The sequence below is a fragment of the Hippichthys cyanospilos genome, chromosome 5 (genome assembly GCF_059441005.1).
Source record: "Hippichthys cyanospilos isolate Australia breed blue-spotted pipefish chromosome 5, RoL_Hcya_1.0, whole genome shotgun sequence".
Lineage (NCBI taxonomy): Eukaryota > Metazoa > Chordata > Actinopteri > Syngnathiformes > Syngnathidae > Hippichthys > Hippichthys cyanospilos.
Window position 1 is genome coordinate 13,818,966 of NC_142373.1, and position 16,839 is coordinate 13,835,804.

Here is a 16,839-nt window from a genome sequence, read left to right on the forward strand (position 1 = left end):
CGATTTAGTTCTAGGGCTGCTTTGCTACATCTGACACCATGTTTTGAATTTGTGCAGGTTCAAATGAGTCCTCCAACAGGATAATAACCTAAAACGAGAGTGAATATCTTATTTAAAAAAAAATCATACAAACACACGGAGCAATTGTTGGCTCTCACAGAAAGGTCAAAAGCAATTTATTAAGATGCAATAAGTTGAACTATTCTCAATATAAACAGACATTTCCCTCACTTCCACATGACTATTTTACACCGCACATTCACAAAAGAAATGTACAAAACACCTGCCCTGTGATTCACAAAAAGTATTCATAGAATATATACAAATGTGTATTTTAATTGTAAATTATATTCAATTATGCAAAGGTGAATACATTTGACACCCTTTGGAAAATCAGTGTACCGAGAGAAAAGAGACACAGGCTCAAAAGGAAGTAAAACAAGCAAATGCCATAGCCATTAGTGTCACCATATGAATTCAAGTCAGATATTAAAGAACAAAAACAATCAAAAGCCTCACTGATACCTGGGCCAGCCCGGATCAGACCAGACTGAGAACATTAACACCCATGTTACGGACACAAATTTTAGTCCTGGGTCAGTTTGACCCAAGCAACCTTTCATTTGAATGTGTATATGTTAATGACATAAATTTGAATGTTTTTGTGAAAGTTAAAAATGTGATGTCATTTATCAAGAGCAGTAGTTATATTTACGGGTCAGTTTGACCCGGTACATCTTACTTTACCCTCAAAAAATGTCATAATTGTTTAACACTTGTTTAAAATTGTAATAACTTTATTAATTGGAATGTTTAATTCACTATAAAAAGTGTGAAATGCTAACTCAATTTGCAAATATGTGAAATGAAACGTATTCATGGCAGATTTCGATAACTGGGTCAATTTGACAGTGTAAGTTATACTATCCCAAACACTTGTTCGACATTGTAACATTTTTTTTAATCAACTATGTTCTGGATCATGTGTGGGGAAACTCACTACAAAATGTGTCTGAAAATTCTCACGCAATTGTTAAACTCAATTTACAAATATGTCAAATGAAACATTCATTGTAGATTTTGAGAACTGGGTCAACCCCGTCACCTCCATATTTTTGGAAATATGATGTCATGATTAGTTGTTTTTTTTAAATAAGAAAAAAAAAAATCTCCCGCCATGAGAATTTTTGGAAACTTTAAAACTGTTCAATTTGACCCGTGACCTTACAGGAGGATTTAATATTCGCACTTTTGGCATGCACATGGCATCCAGTCTTTAGAAAGGTACAATTTTTACAAATGTTTTCTCTCGCTGATCCCAAGGACATGGATTGCACCACATACTGTATTTTACAGAACAGGCATCCAATGGATGTCGTGGTGGTGTGTGTGTGTGTGTGTGTGCGTTGGGGGGTGGGCTGAGTTGGATTTAGTACTTGTTAATCCCAAAGATTCTCACGCCATGCAGCTGCGGTAGCTTGGGGATGAGCACGCTGAGAAGCGAGGCCGTGTTGACAAAAAAGTGTGTCGCGTCGTATTTAGTGTAGAAACTTGCCAAGAAATAACTGCGGAACAAACCAAAAAAGACAAAACTATGTGAGTATACAGGTATTTATGAATTAAGATGACACACCAAAAATGTGCAAAATCGGATTCTAATGACTTACAGGATGATGGGGGAAATTGTGAAGAACTTTCTGGAGGAGGTGAACTGGACGCCGTAATCCAGCTGTTCCCAATGCGTGAGAAGTCGGGCCTTGCCCTGATCCGGGGTCTCAAAAGGTGTCCCTTTCACCGCATGCATGAACACGTACATCCCCTGGAGAGAGGGGGGGGGCAATAAAACTTTTGGAGAGCCATTGCCATTATCAGCGGTACTGAAACGGGCATCATGAAGGTACGTGAGATTTTAATCTAGTTTAGTGCTTTTTAATAGTATGTTTTGATTTTCAAATTAAAAGCAAATGAATGGGAACATTTAGCAATTTATTACTAAATTGTGTTCGAGTGACTTTGTTCAGTTTTCATTTATCTTCTGGAGTTACTGAATAAAATACGGCTAGGGATATTGCTGCAAATGTATTTTCTTTATTTTAAAAAACTGCTCTAGGTTGGGTTTGACTTGGTTGAAAATGTTTTTATTTTGCAGTAGGACTGGACGATATGGCCACAAAATATTTTTTTTCAGTCATTCTGGATTATTACGGATAATTACAGATATACGAATAATCCATTTTAGTTGAAGTAATATACCCAACAAACATTTCCTTAAAAGTTTTATTTATTAAAAAAAATTAACGCCTGACTACAATGTTTACTGATTTGAAATCAGTTTAACACAAATTCTATACTCACAGCATAAGCTGCTTAATGCCCCAATTAAAGCAGTCGTTATTATAAAACCTCAGTTTGACGATTTTGCTCATTTTCAAATCATTGATTCTTAAAACGAGATTGAATTCATTTGATTTATTGGTCATCTGTACCATACGATGTTATTTAACTGAATTTTTGAACAGAAAACTATTCAGTTTAAAACAAACGTGGAAAAAATATCAACATCTTGAAAAGGCGGCGATGGGGGGGGGGCATCGGCAGCTGCGTTGTACTCACCAAGTTGTGGATGACATTGGTCAGCGTCCACACCAGCGGTACGCTGAAGAAGGGAATGCTCAGGAGCACAATGTGAAGGATTCCCACGCCCAGTGCGTAGGTCAGCCAGATGCCGCGACTGTTCATCACCCGGGTGTTGGGGTTCACCTCGCTGTGTGCCACACCCACGTTCATTCTGGTCTGGAAAACGCAAATACCGTACAAAATCAAAATTTGACAAGCGGTGATTTTTCGCAACACGTACATAGCATTTTTTTTTTTTCCCACAGCGATAATAGTGTGAACACTCAACTCCTGAGGCATCAGATACTGATAACAAGTACCGATAAAACGAGTAGTTTTGATATACAAAATATCCCAAAACAATGACTAATCATCAAGCATTTTCCATAAAATGTATTGAATATAATGGCAATATTCTGTTCTTCAAATTGGTGATCATAAAACTGCTCCATGAGAGAGGCTGATGCTAGTATCTGCTTCCATTGGCAGTATTGATACATTGTGGTTAAGGTTAGGTATCAGCTTGATATGAATACTTAGTATCAGTATTTGCTCATCCCTAGGTCCAATATCTCCCCCGCCCCCTCCAAAAAAGAATGATTGTATCAGTAAATTAAAAATGTCAATATCGCTCATAAACAAGATCTATTTCAGACTTTCAGATTTTTTGTCCCACCCTGGGTTCTCAACATAAACTGTTTTTTTTTTGGTTTTCCCCTGAATGGACTGAAGGAAACAAAAAGTACAGCGTAATTAGATTTTCTTGGCTTTAATATGGCAAATGCTTAGGGTCCTTTAATATTTATGTATTGTATTCAAACACGGCACATTGTCATGTTTAAAGTTGGATTCATGTAACCCAAATGTTTTGAATGGGTTATATTTTCTAATAGCTACTGTAGCTGACTATTGATATTTGTTTGAATAGTATCAGTTGATCGAGTCTCTTCCAACGTACAAAAAAAAGAAAAAAAAATATAATTCCCCATCATATCCGTATCATATATACTGCACAATTGTTTCTGCTGTAATAATGTAACAAATGTTAATCATTTGCATCGGAACACCACATTTCATTAGGATACACACACTTGCAAAAAAATATGTCAAGTTTATGAAATGTCAAGGCACCCAAATAGGCAAGTGAATCAACATTTTGATTACCATGTATAGGTTTGAACGCAGGACTGTACAAACAATACTCCGATTTCCAGATCTAAATAATACCAAGAATGTTCTTTTACCCACTGGACCTAAATGTGATACCAAGAAAATATCTTAGTCAATCTTGTTGAACTTTGTTCCCTGGCCCGCTTTCAGCTTCCAAGTTGGATGAATGCTTACACTGTTTCCAACGCCGCAAAGTAGAAAAGTGCTCTTCCCCTTGGACGTTCACAACATGCAATTTTTTTTTTTTAAGTTTTATTAGACTATGTTAATTTCCCATCCCCAAAATGGTAATGGCCCATGTGACCTGTTACATGTTTAGAGATAACACCCATTCTAATATGTAGGGAGAAGAAACTGTCAAAAGAAGTAACATCAGAAGAAAGCTTTATTTTATTTATTTATTTTTACAATTCAAAAACGACAAAAAGTTATGCAACAACAACAACAAAACTAACTCCTCGGGGCAACAGATGTTAGATAAGATCAACTGTTTTTCACCACCGTGTCCCTTGAAACTGATAAAACTGGAAAAACAACTGAAATACAACCCCGATACAGTTACTTTCCAATATTGTTACAATGTGTAAATATATTGTGCGGTGTTTCGTATATAGCGCTTCGCGATCCTGTTGCAGTTGTGTAGCACACGGGAGGAATATGCGTGAAAAGAATTTTTTTGTTCGATTATGAGGAAGGTGGAAGTCAAACGGTCTCGGATACTTACAGGTTTCTAGCAGAAAATCGTGGCAGTGCTTGGACAGCCGATCCGCTACGGAGAGAAAGAGAAAACAACCTTGTTGTTGATGTGCTTCACGTAGCCGACTGGCGCAGTGAGACACAGGGCGGAAGTCTGAATGCCCAATGTGTGACGTCACCTGCTTTCAACCGTATTAATATTTGTTTTACATTACATCCAAGGTTCCATCTTGGACAGTAATTTATGGTTGGATTTCATTTACGTTTTCAATATCGTGTTTGACATCGTTGTATCGAATAAAAACAAAGTGTTGGCTTGTATTCGGTATTAAACCCGAGATAGTGATGACGATTTACCTGAAAGTTTTCGCTCGGGGCTTCATCCACGAGCAGCCACCGCCTACTTCTCACTTCCAGCCAATCAGCGTTTGGTAGACACTGGGCGGGAATTACTTTCTTCGCTTGTTTATGACACGTGACAAGTTTGCAGTTTTTAATCACCTAATATTCAACTTTGGCGTGAACGTGTAAGTATTCATTATTTGGTTTAGAACAGACTCATAAAATACAGTAAGCCGGTCTTTATTTTAGCCACCATCGGAATGACATAAGTACATGACGTCATCTTTTCGCGACACTATGCTTCCACACAGTCACAATTAAGCAACATTTACTTCGTTTGTTTTTGTTTTAGGTCCGTTATGAAGCAGCTTCCTGCAAACACCGTGCGGCTGTTGTCCAGCTCGCAGGTCATCACTTCGATGGCGAATGTAGTGAAAGAACTGCTTGAAAATGCACTCGATGCTGGGGCTTCAACAATTGACGTCAAACTGGTACTGTTGACACAATTTCCCCTCCTAATTTACGTTCGGGATAGATTGGAACACCGCCGTGGTTTGCTGCCTGTCTCCTCTAAATGTGTCTGTGAATGCAGTATTCTCAAATTGTGTGTCATAATCCGACTAATTTACGTAATAATGTGGTGGATTGGTTTGTCAGGTATCCCCACAAGTGAACATGATTTTCATATCTTCTGCAAGTAGAAGCAGCTCGCCTTGTTGAAACGCCCTAACTCCACCCCTGGTCACTATGGTAACAAAAGCCTAATAAGACCTTTCATTTTAATTTGCCACTGCAGGAAAACTACGGCCTGGATCGAATAGAAGTACGTGACAACGGCTTTGGCATCAAAGCCTCCGACACTCCTGTGATGGCTGTGCGCCATTTCACCTCCAAGATCCACAACCATGAGGACCTGGAGCACCTTCAGACCTACGGCTTTAGGGGCGAAGCGCTTGGCTCCATTTGCGCCGTGGCGGAGGTCAGAAACTGTCAGTGAACTGTGTCATTGCTTGTAATAAGGACTGTAACTGTCAAGTAGAAAAATTACAATCGATTATTTTAGCAATTAACTAGATACAATTTGATCTTGCATTAAAATATTTAAAAACATATATCCAAAACATCCACATGTTCTGTACTGAAGACCAAGACTTGTTGTATTGTTTACATTGTACATGAGCTTTTTTTTTTTTTTTTTTTAATTCCTCTCCAGGTGGCCATCACCACCAAAACTGAAGACGATGACATCAGCATCCAATACACGCTTAACGCCCAAGGGAGTATCATATCTCAGAAGCCGACTCACTTAGGCCAAGGCAAGGCCTCATTCACTACTGTTGTATGACACAAAATCAAAGAGTCGCATTTTTATGCACAATTTTTGTTTTTTTTTACTACTTGGCTGATACCAACTATCGGTTGTCAAAGATATGCAGAGATGATAATTACTTTTCAGTCAAAGGGAAACTGTTTGAATAATAACAAAAGCATATGTTTATTGAGCAGCATTTCAGAATTACATAATGCTTATTTATTTAATAATTTACACAAGAAAGTTTAGGAAGCTCCCACACTCATCAGCAGGTCTTAAAAAAAGTGGAAACATGTACAAGCAACTAGCTACAAATAGTTGTCCATTGTAAATAAAACTCTCCTAAACTTCGTAACAAAAATGTTAACTTTTCACCTATTTGTTGTTAAACTAATTTGAAACTAAAGCAAATCATGCAGTGTTGTACTCAGAGTCAGCAGAATTTCTTATAAAGTTAACTGAAATGTTAAACAATTCGTTGAAATTAACAGTTTTTAATTGATTTATTATTGACCATCAGATTAAAAGAAATAATGCCAATATTTGTCGGAATGCCAAGTAAAGGCACAGTCAATAATTCGTCTCTTCCTATTTTTTACCAGAAAAGTCGCATTAAAAATAAATGTATTAGGACTATGTTACAATGCTCGTAGCTCTTTTTGCTAGTATAAAAACATATACATATACACATTTATATTTGCTAACCATCAGTTGATGCAAAACCCAAAGCATCTAAGCTAATACAAAATATGCTTGTCACGTTTTGCAGGTACCACTGTTTGCGTCGTGAAACTTTTCAAGAATCTTCCCGTCAGACGACAATACTACTCGACAGCTAAGAGGTGCAAGGATGAGGTGAAGAAAATCCAGGACCTGCTGTTGGCCTACGCCATTATAAAACCCCAATTGAGACTCACTCTCACTCACAATAAGGTGCCCTTCCTCCTCCTCAAACAGTATCCCTCTAACCTGTATGTCTGCTTTTTTAAAGTCAGTTTTTGAAGGCTACGTCTTTCCATAATCACTATATATTTATGCAGAATTCACAAAACACACACAATGGATCTTTCTGGGGTACCAAAGAAAGCAATGTCACTAGGGCTGATATTTAACAGGAATGGTGTTTGTTGTAGCTCAGTGCAGCCACAAGGTGTCCTTAGCAACCTTCTCATGGTTTGCTTTATGCGCACCAAGAATGGCAATACTGTATTAGGATTTTACTGTACCTAAGAAAATATTTTCCATCTGAAATTGTTTTTCTAAATTTTACTAACCAATCAGATTATTTGAAGACAAAACATATTTATGTCTTTAAAAATAACTGCCATAGTGTTTTGTTTTTTTTTGCCTCATAAAGTTTACTTGTCAAAAATATTAGCTGTATTGATATCAATGACTACTCAACAATTGAGCACTTGTTCTGGTATCAGTCCAAAAAAGTGCCAATTTTTTTAAGTTTTTCAAATAGGATGATATGACTTTTAACATTGGGGACAGTTCTAAACTGTTTTTTTTTTTTCCCTATCTGCTGATGTTGTGGATAAAAGCCCATGCGTCAGTGTTTATAGAAGATGGGGTTAATCTGCCGTGCACGTATTGAGCAAGTGACCAGTTCCATCCCAGGTAGCTGCCTAATCACAGCTGTCAGGAGCTCCAAACACAAATATGACTGACTGTGAAGTCGCATTTAGCTGATTATGATGCTTGAGCAAGTTGCTGAACTCAGCTGCAGTTTGTGTTTCAGGCCGCACCGAGCGTGCGTGCGTGCGTGCGTGCGTATGTAGGCTATGTGGGTCAGGGAGAGGGCACAGCACCAATCACTTTATATGACCTTCCTAGAAATCCCCCTCAAGGTTGTTAACGGTGAGTAACGAATGCCCCCATTTTGTACATTCTGCTCTGGCCGGCCCCTATCCTTTACAACGAGGCCCGTGTGTCATCTTTCACGGCTTCTTTACGAGCTGTTTACAGGAGCGATCCGTTTTCATCTGCTAACTGTACGTCAAAAAGCTCATGCATGCCTATCGCGGGCTGCGCGAGTTTGCAGAGTAACAACGAATAGTGATTTACTTAATTCTTTTTTTTTTTTGCAGTTTCACTGAAATATGTCACAGCACAGGTACTTAGTGTGCTTTAAGATTTGTGATCAGGAGATTCCAATTTTTCCACAATTTTATTTTCACTTCAGATTTTGATGATCTGCAGATTCCCAGTCCCACTCTGATACCTCAGCATTTTATTGGGGAGAAAAAAAGTAGTGCATCCAAATGAACTAAGAAACGAATTGGCAATTATACTCTGGTAACATTCAGACATATTACATGACTAGTAAACCTAGCAAAACAATCATCAGTTTTTCACAAGACGCAAAAAAGTAGTTGTATTAAACATAGCTGTACTGTATGCTTTCTGCCATGAAAAGTGCTCAATTTGCACACATTTCAACTCTTCATTTTCCACATTGAAAAATTTTAATATGATAAACACATTAACATTGTTACTACACATTGTCTGCCTTCACTTCTACCATGATGGCTGTGGTGTGCTGTTGCTTGACATCAAATAAGTTGTTGGTTGACATGTGGACGTTAAATGTGTATGGCGCATGTGTGTCAACCCATCCCAGGTGGTGGTGTGGCAGAAGGCCAAGGCGGCCGACCACAGGAGCGCTCTCCTTGCCACGTTGGGCTCCAGTACGCTTGCCAACCTCCTCCCGTGTCACCATCGGCAAGAACAAGAAGAGGTTTGTTTGGAAATGTAAAATTGTCTCGTCAATTCAGACTTTGACTTAAATGGCACTGAAATAACTTGAAAATGATGAAAAGGAAACTTGTGAGGAGAATTTCCTCGCTAAAATAAAATCTAAGTCAAAACTCTGCCATAAATCTCCGATAAAAGAAAATTCTAACAAACCAATACAGAGAGATCCCAGAGACATCAGCTTTATGTCTTTGAAGGTTAAATAAAAATATTCACAAGTAAATACCTCCCAATAGTCGTATATAGTTTAAAAAAAACTGAAATGCTAAATTTCACTGATCTTTGAACAAACAGGATATACAGTATATACTATACTATATACTATAGAAGGATTCATTTCAGTGGAATTCGCATTCTACTCGAGCGTGAGCTAATAGCCAAGAAGCGCTGGTCTCAAGCCAGCAAATGTGGTCAGTTGGTCATCGGCCAAGTTTTTTCACGCTCTTTTCCTTCTTTTTTATATTGTTAGCTAAGCTTTGTTGTGCTGATCGTAATTGAATTAGCGTTTTCTGCTGGGTCACGCTAGGTGCTGTGCGGCTCGCTACCTGGCAACTAATCGCCTGTGACAGATATAGAGCAGCACCTTTTCATCTTGTTTCTCTCGTTTCTCTCAACCCAAAGTCGTTGTTGATTTGTCGCTGCGCCCGGTTATGAGATCGGCCTTTGGTCTTGTCCCACGAGCCCTCGGAGGCCAAGGAGTCGCCATTTGTGTTGCCATAAAAGTGAAGGTAATGAGCAGAAACGGGGAGGACCACATGTGCCCTCAAATGAAAGCGTGGCTCGTTTTTAGCGAGCCTTGCAAATAATGAGCCCCAAGCCATGTGGAGGGGGACAAAAAAGTGGGGCTCTTTGCCACCTGGAACCGATACAACATTAATTAGCCCCGCAGTGTCTTACAAGCTCACTTCCATAATGGACTTTTTCGTAGCATTGTTTGGTTTTATGTTATTTTTGTTGAGTTTGTTATTTCAATGAAAATAGATCAGAAAATTGACTTTGACTTGATTAAAAGTGTCTTTGTTCAGAATGGCTGGTGAAAATCGAGTATTTTTTGGCCGTACCACCCAGCCAATGTACTGTGTGTGTGTGTACTGTGTACAAAGCATATTGACAATGAAAATATGATAATAATTGACCCTATGAAATCTTTACTCATGAGTCTTGATCTTTCTATATTCCCCCCCGTCCATGTTTGCCTCTTTCTAAGATTTTTCTCGAGGGTTTTTTCCCTAAGCCTGGAGCCGATGCCTTTTGCACGAGTACTTCGGTCCCGGACAAAACCTTCATATTTGTCAACAATCGGCCCGTGCACCATAAGGACATCATCAAGGTATGCAGATGCAACACTCTTTGTTTTGATAGCGTTTTTTGAGGTTTCTTTCAAGCTTATGTTTCAACTTACGATCCGCTGTCAGTTACTTCGTCAACACTATGCCGCACAATATGCGGAGGAGTCGGTGCAGAACCGCTACCCCATCCTAATGCTTCAAATCACCATTGCGCCCTCCTCGGTGGATGTCAATCTAACACCTGACAAGACCCAAGTTCTTCTCCACAACAAGGTATTCTGGGAAGGTTCAACACAGACAAATAGGAACATCCTCATCGCTTCCCTGTTTGCTTCTAGGAAGCCTTGTTTACAGCGTTGGAAGCTCTGCTGGTTTCCCTCTACGGGTATCGGCCCGCTTGTGAGTCTTCGGTGGAACCGCTCGGCCACGATCCCTCGTTTTCGGCATCCGCCGCTGAAGAACCAGAGAACGATATCATTCTTAAGGATACACTTGAAGAGTCAGACGCCGCAGTCCAGGACAAGCCACCGACAAACAGACGGACCTCCAGCAGTAGCTCTTCATCCTCGGCGGCAGAGGACTGGATCGTCAACCGGATTCCCACTGACTTAGAATCAAACATCCTTCCCAGGGATGATGAAGCTGTATGCTTGCCAAGTGAACTCTCTGAAGAACTCAAAGATGACACAGAGTCCAGCAGACCCTGTATATCTGCGGAAGACTGGAGCAAGGGCACTGGCCTGACCGACCCGGTGTCAGGAGAGCCCCTCCAGCCCATCAAAATCCTTCAAGCCTCCCCTCCAAGTGGCCCAGCCGGAGATGAGATGGAGTCAACCAAAAAGATGTGCAACGTCATCACAGAAAAGCGCGCGGCTCTGACAGCCTTCGACTTGATCAGCAACCGGACGATGAGAGCGCCACTATCGCCGGTCGCTCTGTTCGAAAAAGACGCCCGTGCACACGTTCTCAGGGAGAAACCCGGCGCCAGCTTGCAGGAGATTAGCAACGCTGTTCATGACAGGTGGAAAAATCTAACGGAGGACGACCGCAAGACGTAAGTTTTACAGCCTGTTATCTTCTTAGATGTACAGTAGGGCTCAACCATTTATGGTCCAAAAAAGTCTCAATTTTATTTTATTTTTTTCAGTCATTCTTGGCAATTTTGATTTTTTAACACTCTTAATCAAAACAACAAAAAAAACATTTAACACTTTTTGATCGACAGTTTGATTTACTCAAAAATAGGTCAATTATAAGGCGGTCGATATTCTACATTTTGACGAAAGATCAGCATTTGCCTGTTTTAAAAATCCGATAGTTAATAATGAATCGATTTAAAAGCGATTTTAGTCATTTAAAATTTCAGCTAAAGTTAGCAGATTCTGATGACCATGTGGACGCTCACCATCCAGCTGCCACTTGTACTAAACCTTACTTTCATAGTTTAGATCATTTTTCACATAAATGAGGTCGTTTATATTGTATGCCATCATGGTATCGCTTGAATGACAAAAGTGCCCTTTACCGCTTCTCACCGTTGTTTTTCTCCATGGAAAATCACATCCACACTTACTAGACGAGTGACACAAAGTTGGCCAGTCGAGAAGAGATTTGGCAGCCAACAGATGGAGGTAATGAGCGTTAGCGTTTGACCCCTTTCGGCCCCCCGTGCGACTCAAAAGGATTTATATTCATCAAGGTAAGACAGGGATGGAGTCATTTAGCAGAGGGGGAAAAAAGGAAAACATAACTAGTCTCAAAATATGTTCCAATCGCTCTCATTTTGTTATCTTAAATGACTGATATTTCGAGGTATCTCGCTTCCACGCAGCAAACTGCTTCGCATTTATTATACTACACTTCACTATTTCAATTTACAAGATGATTCCAGCAGTAATCATCCGATCTGCTAGTTGGAGTATGAGCCTTACTCCCAAGTAGTGTTTTAAAATGTGAAATCCCCCTGTTGTGTTGTTGCGCAAATTGATTGAACACTGTGAACAATAGGAAGCATATTTTTAAAATGTAATACATTTCAGGATTTTTTTTTTTTTTCTGGCCAGTTTTTGATTGATTGTGTCAAGTGAGGGGTGGGGATTGGGCCCGACTGTTGATAGCAAAACGGGGTATATCTGACATTAATTACAGAATAAGGGCTACAACTAGTGATTATTTATGTTATAGATTATCATTCATTTCATTGATTAATCAATGCTTTAATTTTCATCCAAGTTTTCAAGAACAGGACTTCAAATAACAGCTCAGAAAATCAAAATGAACGTCTGACTACTGTTTTGGTCCGCAATGTCAGAGAATACGCGAACATTTTGATAATAGTTTTGCAAAGTAAGAGCAGATGTCGTCCTTTGATTTCGCACGATAGTCTGCGTTGATTGTGGACCAAATAAATCGAAGAATGTTCTGAAATTCAGAGAATTCGAAAAATTTTAGGTCTCTGTACAATTGAGTTCTTATCGGAATCAATTTTTGATTTGTTTTATTATCAATTTTTTGTTGATTAATTGTTACACCTTAACACAATGTATTTGCCTTGAGAGCTTTTTTGGTGGGGTGAGTTGTATGCAGTGGCTTAAAAAATACCCATTATCAGGTGAAAATAAAACTGTCTAACCAGGTGTTTGTGCTAAAAACATGGCTGTATGTCTGAATTTTACAGGTATGAGGAGAAGGCACAGAAACAGCTGGAGCGGCACGACCGCACTTGCGCCGCCAAACTGGCTAACGGCAGCGGCCGCTGCCGCGCAACCTCCGCCCCAGGCCAGAAGCGCAAGGCCCCGCTGTCCAACCAGCAGCTCTTGGACGAGCTCTTCTCTGTGCAGCACCCTCAGAAGAAGGCACCCAGCGTGACTCCCAAGCCTTTGCGGCCCCTCCCCTTTTGCATGTCCGGCCTGGGCGCGCGACTCCAGCGCCTGTCGCGGAAGATCGCGGCCCCGCGGGGTCTCCGTCTTCTAAAGCGGATGGCCTCTCAGAGCGTCTGGCTGGTTTTATGCGGTCAGAGGCTCATGTTGTTAAACCCCTTTCGGGTGCAGGAGAGCTTGCTGCTTGAGAGGCTCATGCAGAATCATGTACTTCCAGCAGTCACCCTGCAGAAGCCCATACTCATAACACCTGGGTAAGGTATCACTCGCACTTGCAAACTGCCTATGCTGGACACTTATCGATAGTGCTTCTCGTTTTGAATTAAAAGTCATATTTGTGTTCCGCCTACATATGGAGTGTACAGTGCATCAGGGATGGGCAATATAAGGCCTTTTAAAATAATGTTGTTTTTTTTTTACTTCATGAAATATTCACACGCTGGTTGGGAATCTGTGATTTCCACGTTTGTGATTTCCGCTACTCAAATAATTGTCCTACTAGTTCGCCATGGATTGAAATAGAGCTTTATTTGTGCTGCTGACTTTCTCGCATTGTGGCTTGTGCAGAAGTGTCGGGGGGAGCGACTATATGGAGACTTTATGCAACATGGAGAAACAAAGTCCAGATCTGAACGGTAGGATGTTCATCTCTGACCCGAGACTTGTGGCCAATGGATTTCAAGTCAGACTCACGCCAGGTGAACCCAATCACAAAGTGACCGCTTGTGTACGCCTTCTTGTTTGCAGCCATTAAGGGGGAGGCTACCCCAAAAAAATCTCTATAAAAATGTGCTATACAATATGTGACCCTCTTAGTGTAAAAACGTCATTCTTATTAAGGTCGAGTTTGTGTGATATGAATTAAACAGCAAAATCCAACTGATAAGGCGACCATTTTGCCAACTTGCCTTTGATGAAAACATCATAGCTGCTCACGGCTCAATTAACATCCAATCACAGCTCAGCTTACAAATGTCATTGACAAACTTTGGTTAGCTGTGATAAGTTGTCATCTGAACCCTGAGCCACTGAGACCGAAATGTTAGGGGTTTTTTTTTTTTTTCCCAGAGCTGATAGTGATACAGAACATTAGTAGTCAAAGGCTGATCACCAATATTCATTTTGAGTAAATGGGGAAATATATGTTAAGCAATTATTTTTGTGGTTATTCAGTTTTATATTTTATAGTTTTGGATAACATTTATTTTCGCGATAAAGTATATTGCAAAATGACGGTATATTTTCCCCAATTACTTTTTTATTAACCGATTACTGTGTGGTTAGTATTGTTCAATCGAAAAAAATACAACTAAACAAAAAATAATCAATGTCACACAGGAACCGATGATGTTATTACTCATTATTAAATTAATTGTTGATTCATTTGATGATTGATTACAGTTCGGTTAAGTGATTAACTTTGACTTCTCTAGTTGAATTAAATAAATAGGTCCCTAAAGTTAACACATTTAGCACAGAAACTGCAAATGATAGGTGACTTTTCTATATGTCCCCTCTAAATGCATTTGAGGCAACGGCTTAATAATTTTGCATGATAGCAGCTCATGTAACAAACGGTAAGAACCGAATAACCCGATGCCAATGTTTTTCCTTCATGTTTCGTAACATAACAGCTGATAAGTGGGTGTTTGGCAGCATTTGGTCTTCATTACCGGGATTATTCCTTAGCTTCCTGTGACTTTTGCTTGTTTTTGTTGCCACGCTCAAAATTTGGCATTTTGCCCGATGCCGTGACCTTTTCGGCGGCTCGCAGGTGATGGCGATGCTTGCCCTTTCAAAGAATTTAAGGAATTTTCATCGGTCACTGCCAGCCCCCCCCTAGGGCGCGTTGCCTCAAGTGAAGATCTTGGAATATTTTGCCCCTCTCTTTTTGGAATACAAGCGTCCAAGCCTTGTGTCAGAAATATGCATTTGCGTGATTTGTGATATTTCCTCTTTAAATGACAGGCCATGTTTTTTCCCCACTTCCTCTCGGTCTTCTGGGGCTTCTATTAGTCATTTAACACTCCATTTGGCCCTCAGCGGTTTGACTTGGTCAGCGTCCAGACTGTAAATCACAATATTTATTTATTATTATTTCCTGGAGATAGAACCTTCGTCCGCAAGTATATTAATCCTCGCTTTGTGCTTGTCTTGGCCAGGCGGCACGTCGGTCCAGGGACATCTGGAAGTGACGGCGCTGGCCGACTGCGTGCCTTTCCTCGGTGTGGAGGACCTCGGGGAGATCATGACGGCGCTTGTGCGCAGGAAGGCCAAAACTGTGCGGGAGTGTCGGCCGCTCAAAGTCTCCAACTACCTGCAAGTGAGTGAGAAAGACGGGCAAAGTGTAGTACGTGAAGCACCGTGCGCCTCGGGCGCGCCGTTTGTCCGTCGTCTTTCTCGCTGAATGAATTGACTCCGTGTTCCGCCCAGAGCGAAGCGGTGCGACTGGTCCGACAGATGCCGGCGCATTTATCTAGGGAGGACGTGGAGGACATGGTGAGACGGATGCAGCAGCAACTGGGTGAGAGCACCCGCACCTGTTTGCACGGGAGGCCTTTCTTACAGCCGCTGTGTGACGTCCCTCACACGCACCAGCAGGCCAAGGCTCTCTTCAAACCTTTGGAACTGTGACTCCGATACTACCAGTTTGCTTTTGCGCGCAAAACATTTTAAACACTAATACCGTACATGTTGTTTCACACATCTTGCACCGGCGAAGAGCAAAGGAACACAGCCTTCTTGAACGCATTTTCTTGCCGTTGATGGCTGTAGACGTCAAAGATCCTTTTTTACTGGGCTGCCATTGACAGCTATGAATGTCAAAAATACATTTTAGCTGGGCTTAATATCGGCAGATTTTGTGGGAGAATCAATATATAAAATACTTGCTGGATCTTTGCAATGTTAAGCGGTCATTGCCGCATTGACTAAGTTAAAATCCCTTTGTTTTTTGTTTTTTTTATCAGTGGCAGTGTTGTTTCTCAATACAATGTAAAGAAAATGGGATATTGTACCCACATGAACTTATTCACTGCCAGCCCAGTGATAATAGCTTTTTGACGTCTATAGCCGTCAATGGCAGTTAGTGAGTTGAAATCCATTTTTTTTCTCTCTCTGGCCATCCGTTACGTTAGTTTGCCAGGGACAGCACATACTGTTCTCTGTTTAATATGATCCAATATAACCACAATGGAGCTCTGGTTGACATGTGTCACTTTCTTAAATTACATTTGCAGCCCTGGATTTATTTGAATAATGAACCACTAGCCTTCGTTACATCTCCACTTTTCAAGCAGTTTGGCTATTGCCAAATAACCCAAAATGTCAACCAAAGGATATACGAGTTAAAATATTGTTGCCTATAATAAATTTCAAGAAAAGTGACTGCCTGTGAAATAGAAGGCAATTCTGAAATGCAAATCCATCAGCATTGTTTTGTGATGTTTGTCTTCTCATATCAAAACTTTGTATTTAACATTGTTGTGTTGACTTTTTGTATCCGCTGTAGATCGATTTGCGAGTGTGCTTTCTAGCCGTAGCGATGGGCATGACGGGGAGATATGAACTACTATGGTTCTTGTGTGAGTACTTTTCCAGATGGATGTCAAAATGTAATGTACTTGCTGTAAATGCCAAAGAATATTGTTACCTGCTAAATTCAATAAAGCCTTTTTAGGTAGCACAGATAGATGTTCTACGTTATATGCGCACATTCACCGGGTACTAGTCTAGTCAGTCAAGGACATGGAATATGGAATCGTAAATTTCGACA

At 40.4% G+C, this 16,839-nt stretch overlaps 2 protein-coding genes across 2 annotated transcripts; one reads left to right on the top strand and one right to left on the bottom strand.

The window, feature by feature from the left end:
* Positions 1-142: 142 nt before the first annotated feature.
* On the bottom strand, positions 143-4,660 carry ormdl1 (ORMDL sphingolipid biosynthesis regulator 1). Its single transcript, XM_088414370.1, has 4 exons — positions 4,511-4,660; positions 2,614-2,793; positions 1,668-1,819; positions 143-1,565 (listed from the first exon to the last, which is right to left on the bottom strand). The coding sequence occupies exons 2-4, from the start codon at positions 2,785-2,787 to the stop codon at positions 1,430-1,432; spliced, it is 462 nt and encodes a 153-aa protein (XP_088270496.1). The 5' UTR covers positions 2,788-2,793; positions 4,511-4,660; the 3' UTR covers positions 143-1,429.
* On the top strand, positions 1,684-16,753 carry pms1 (PMS1 homolog 1, mismatch repair system component). The gene is made up of 13 exons (XM_088414358.1): positions 1,684-1,897; positions 5,177-5,315; positions 5,621-5,803; positions 6,038-6,140; positions 6,906-7,069; positions 8,763-8,879; positions 10,104-10,226; positions 10,312-10,458; positions 10,524-11,239; positions 12,863-13,318; positions 13,632-13,762; positions 15,227-15,387; positions 15,498-16,753. Exons 2-13 carry the CDS (start codon positions 5,184-5,186, stop codon positions 15,696-15,698), a joined length of 2,634 nt encoding a protein of 877 aa, XP_088270484.1. The 5' UTR covers positions 1,684-1,897; positions 5,177-5,183; the 3' UTR covers positions 15,699-16,753.
* The last annotated feature ends 86 nt before the right edge of the window (positions 16,754-16,839 follow it).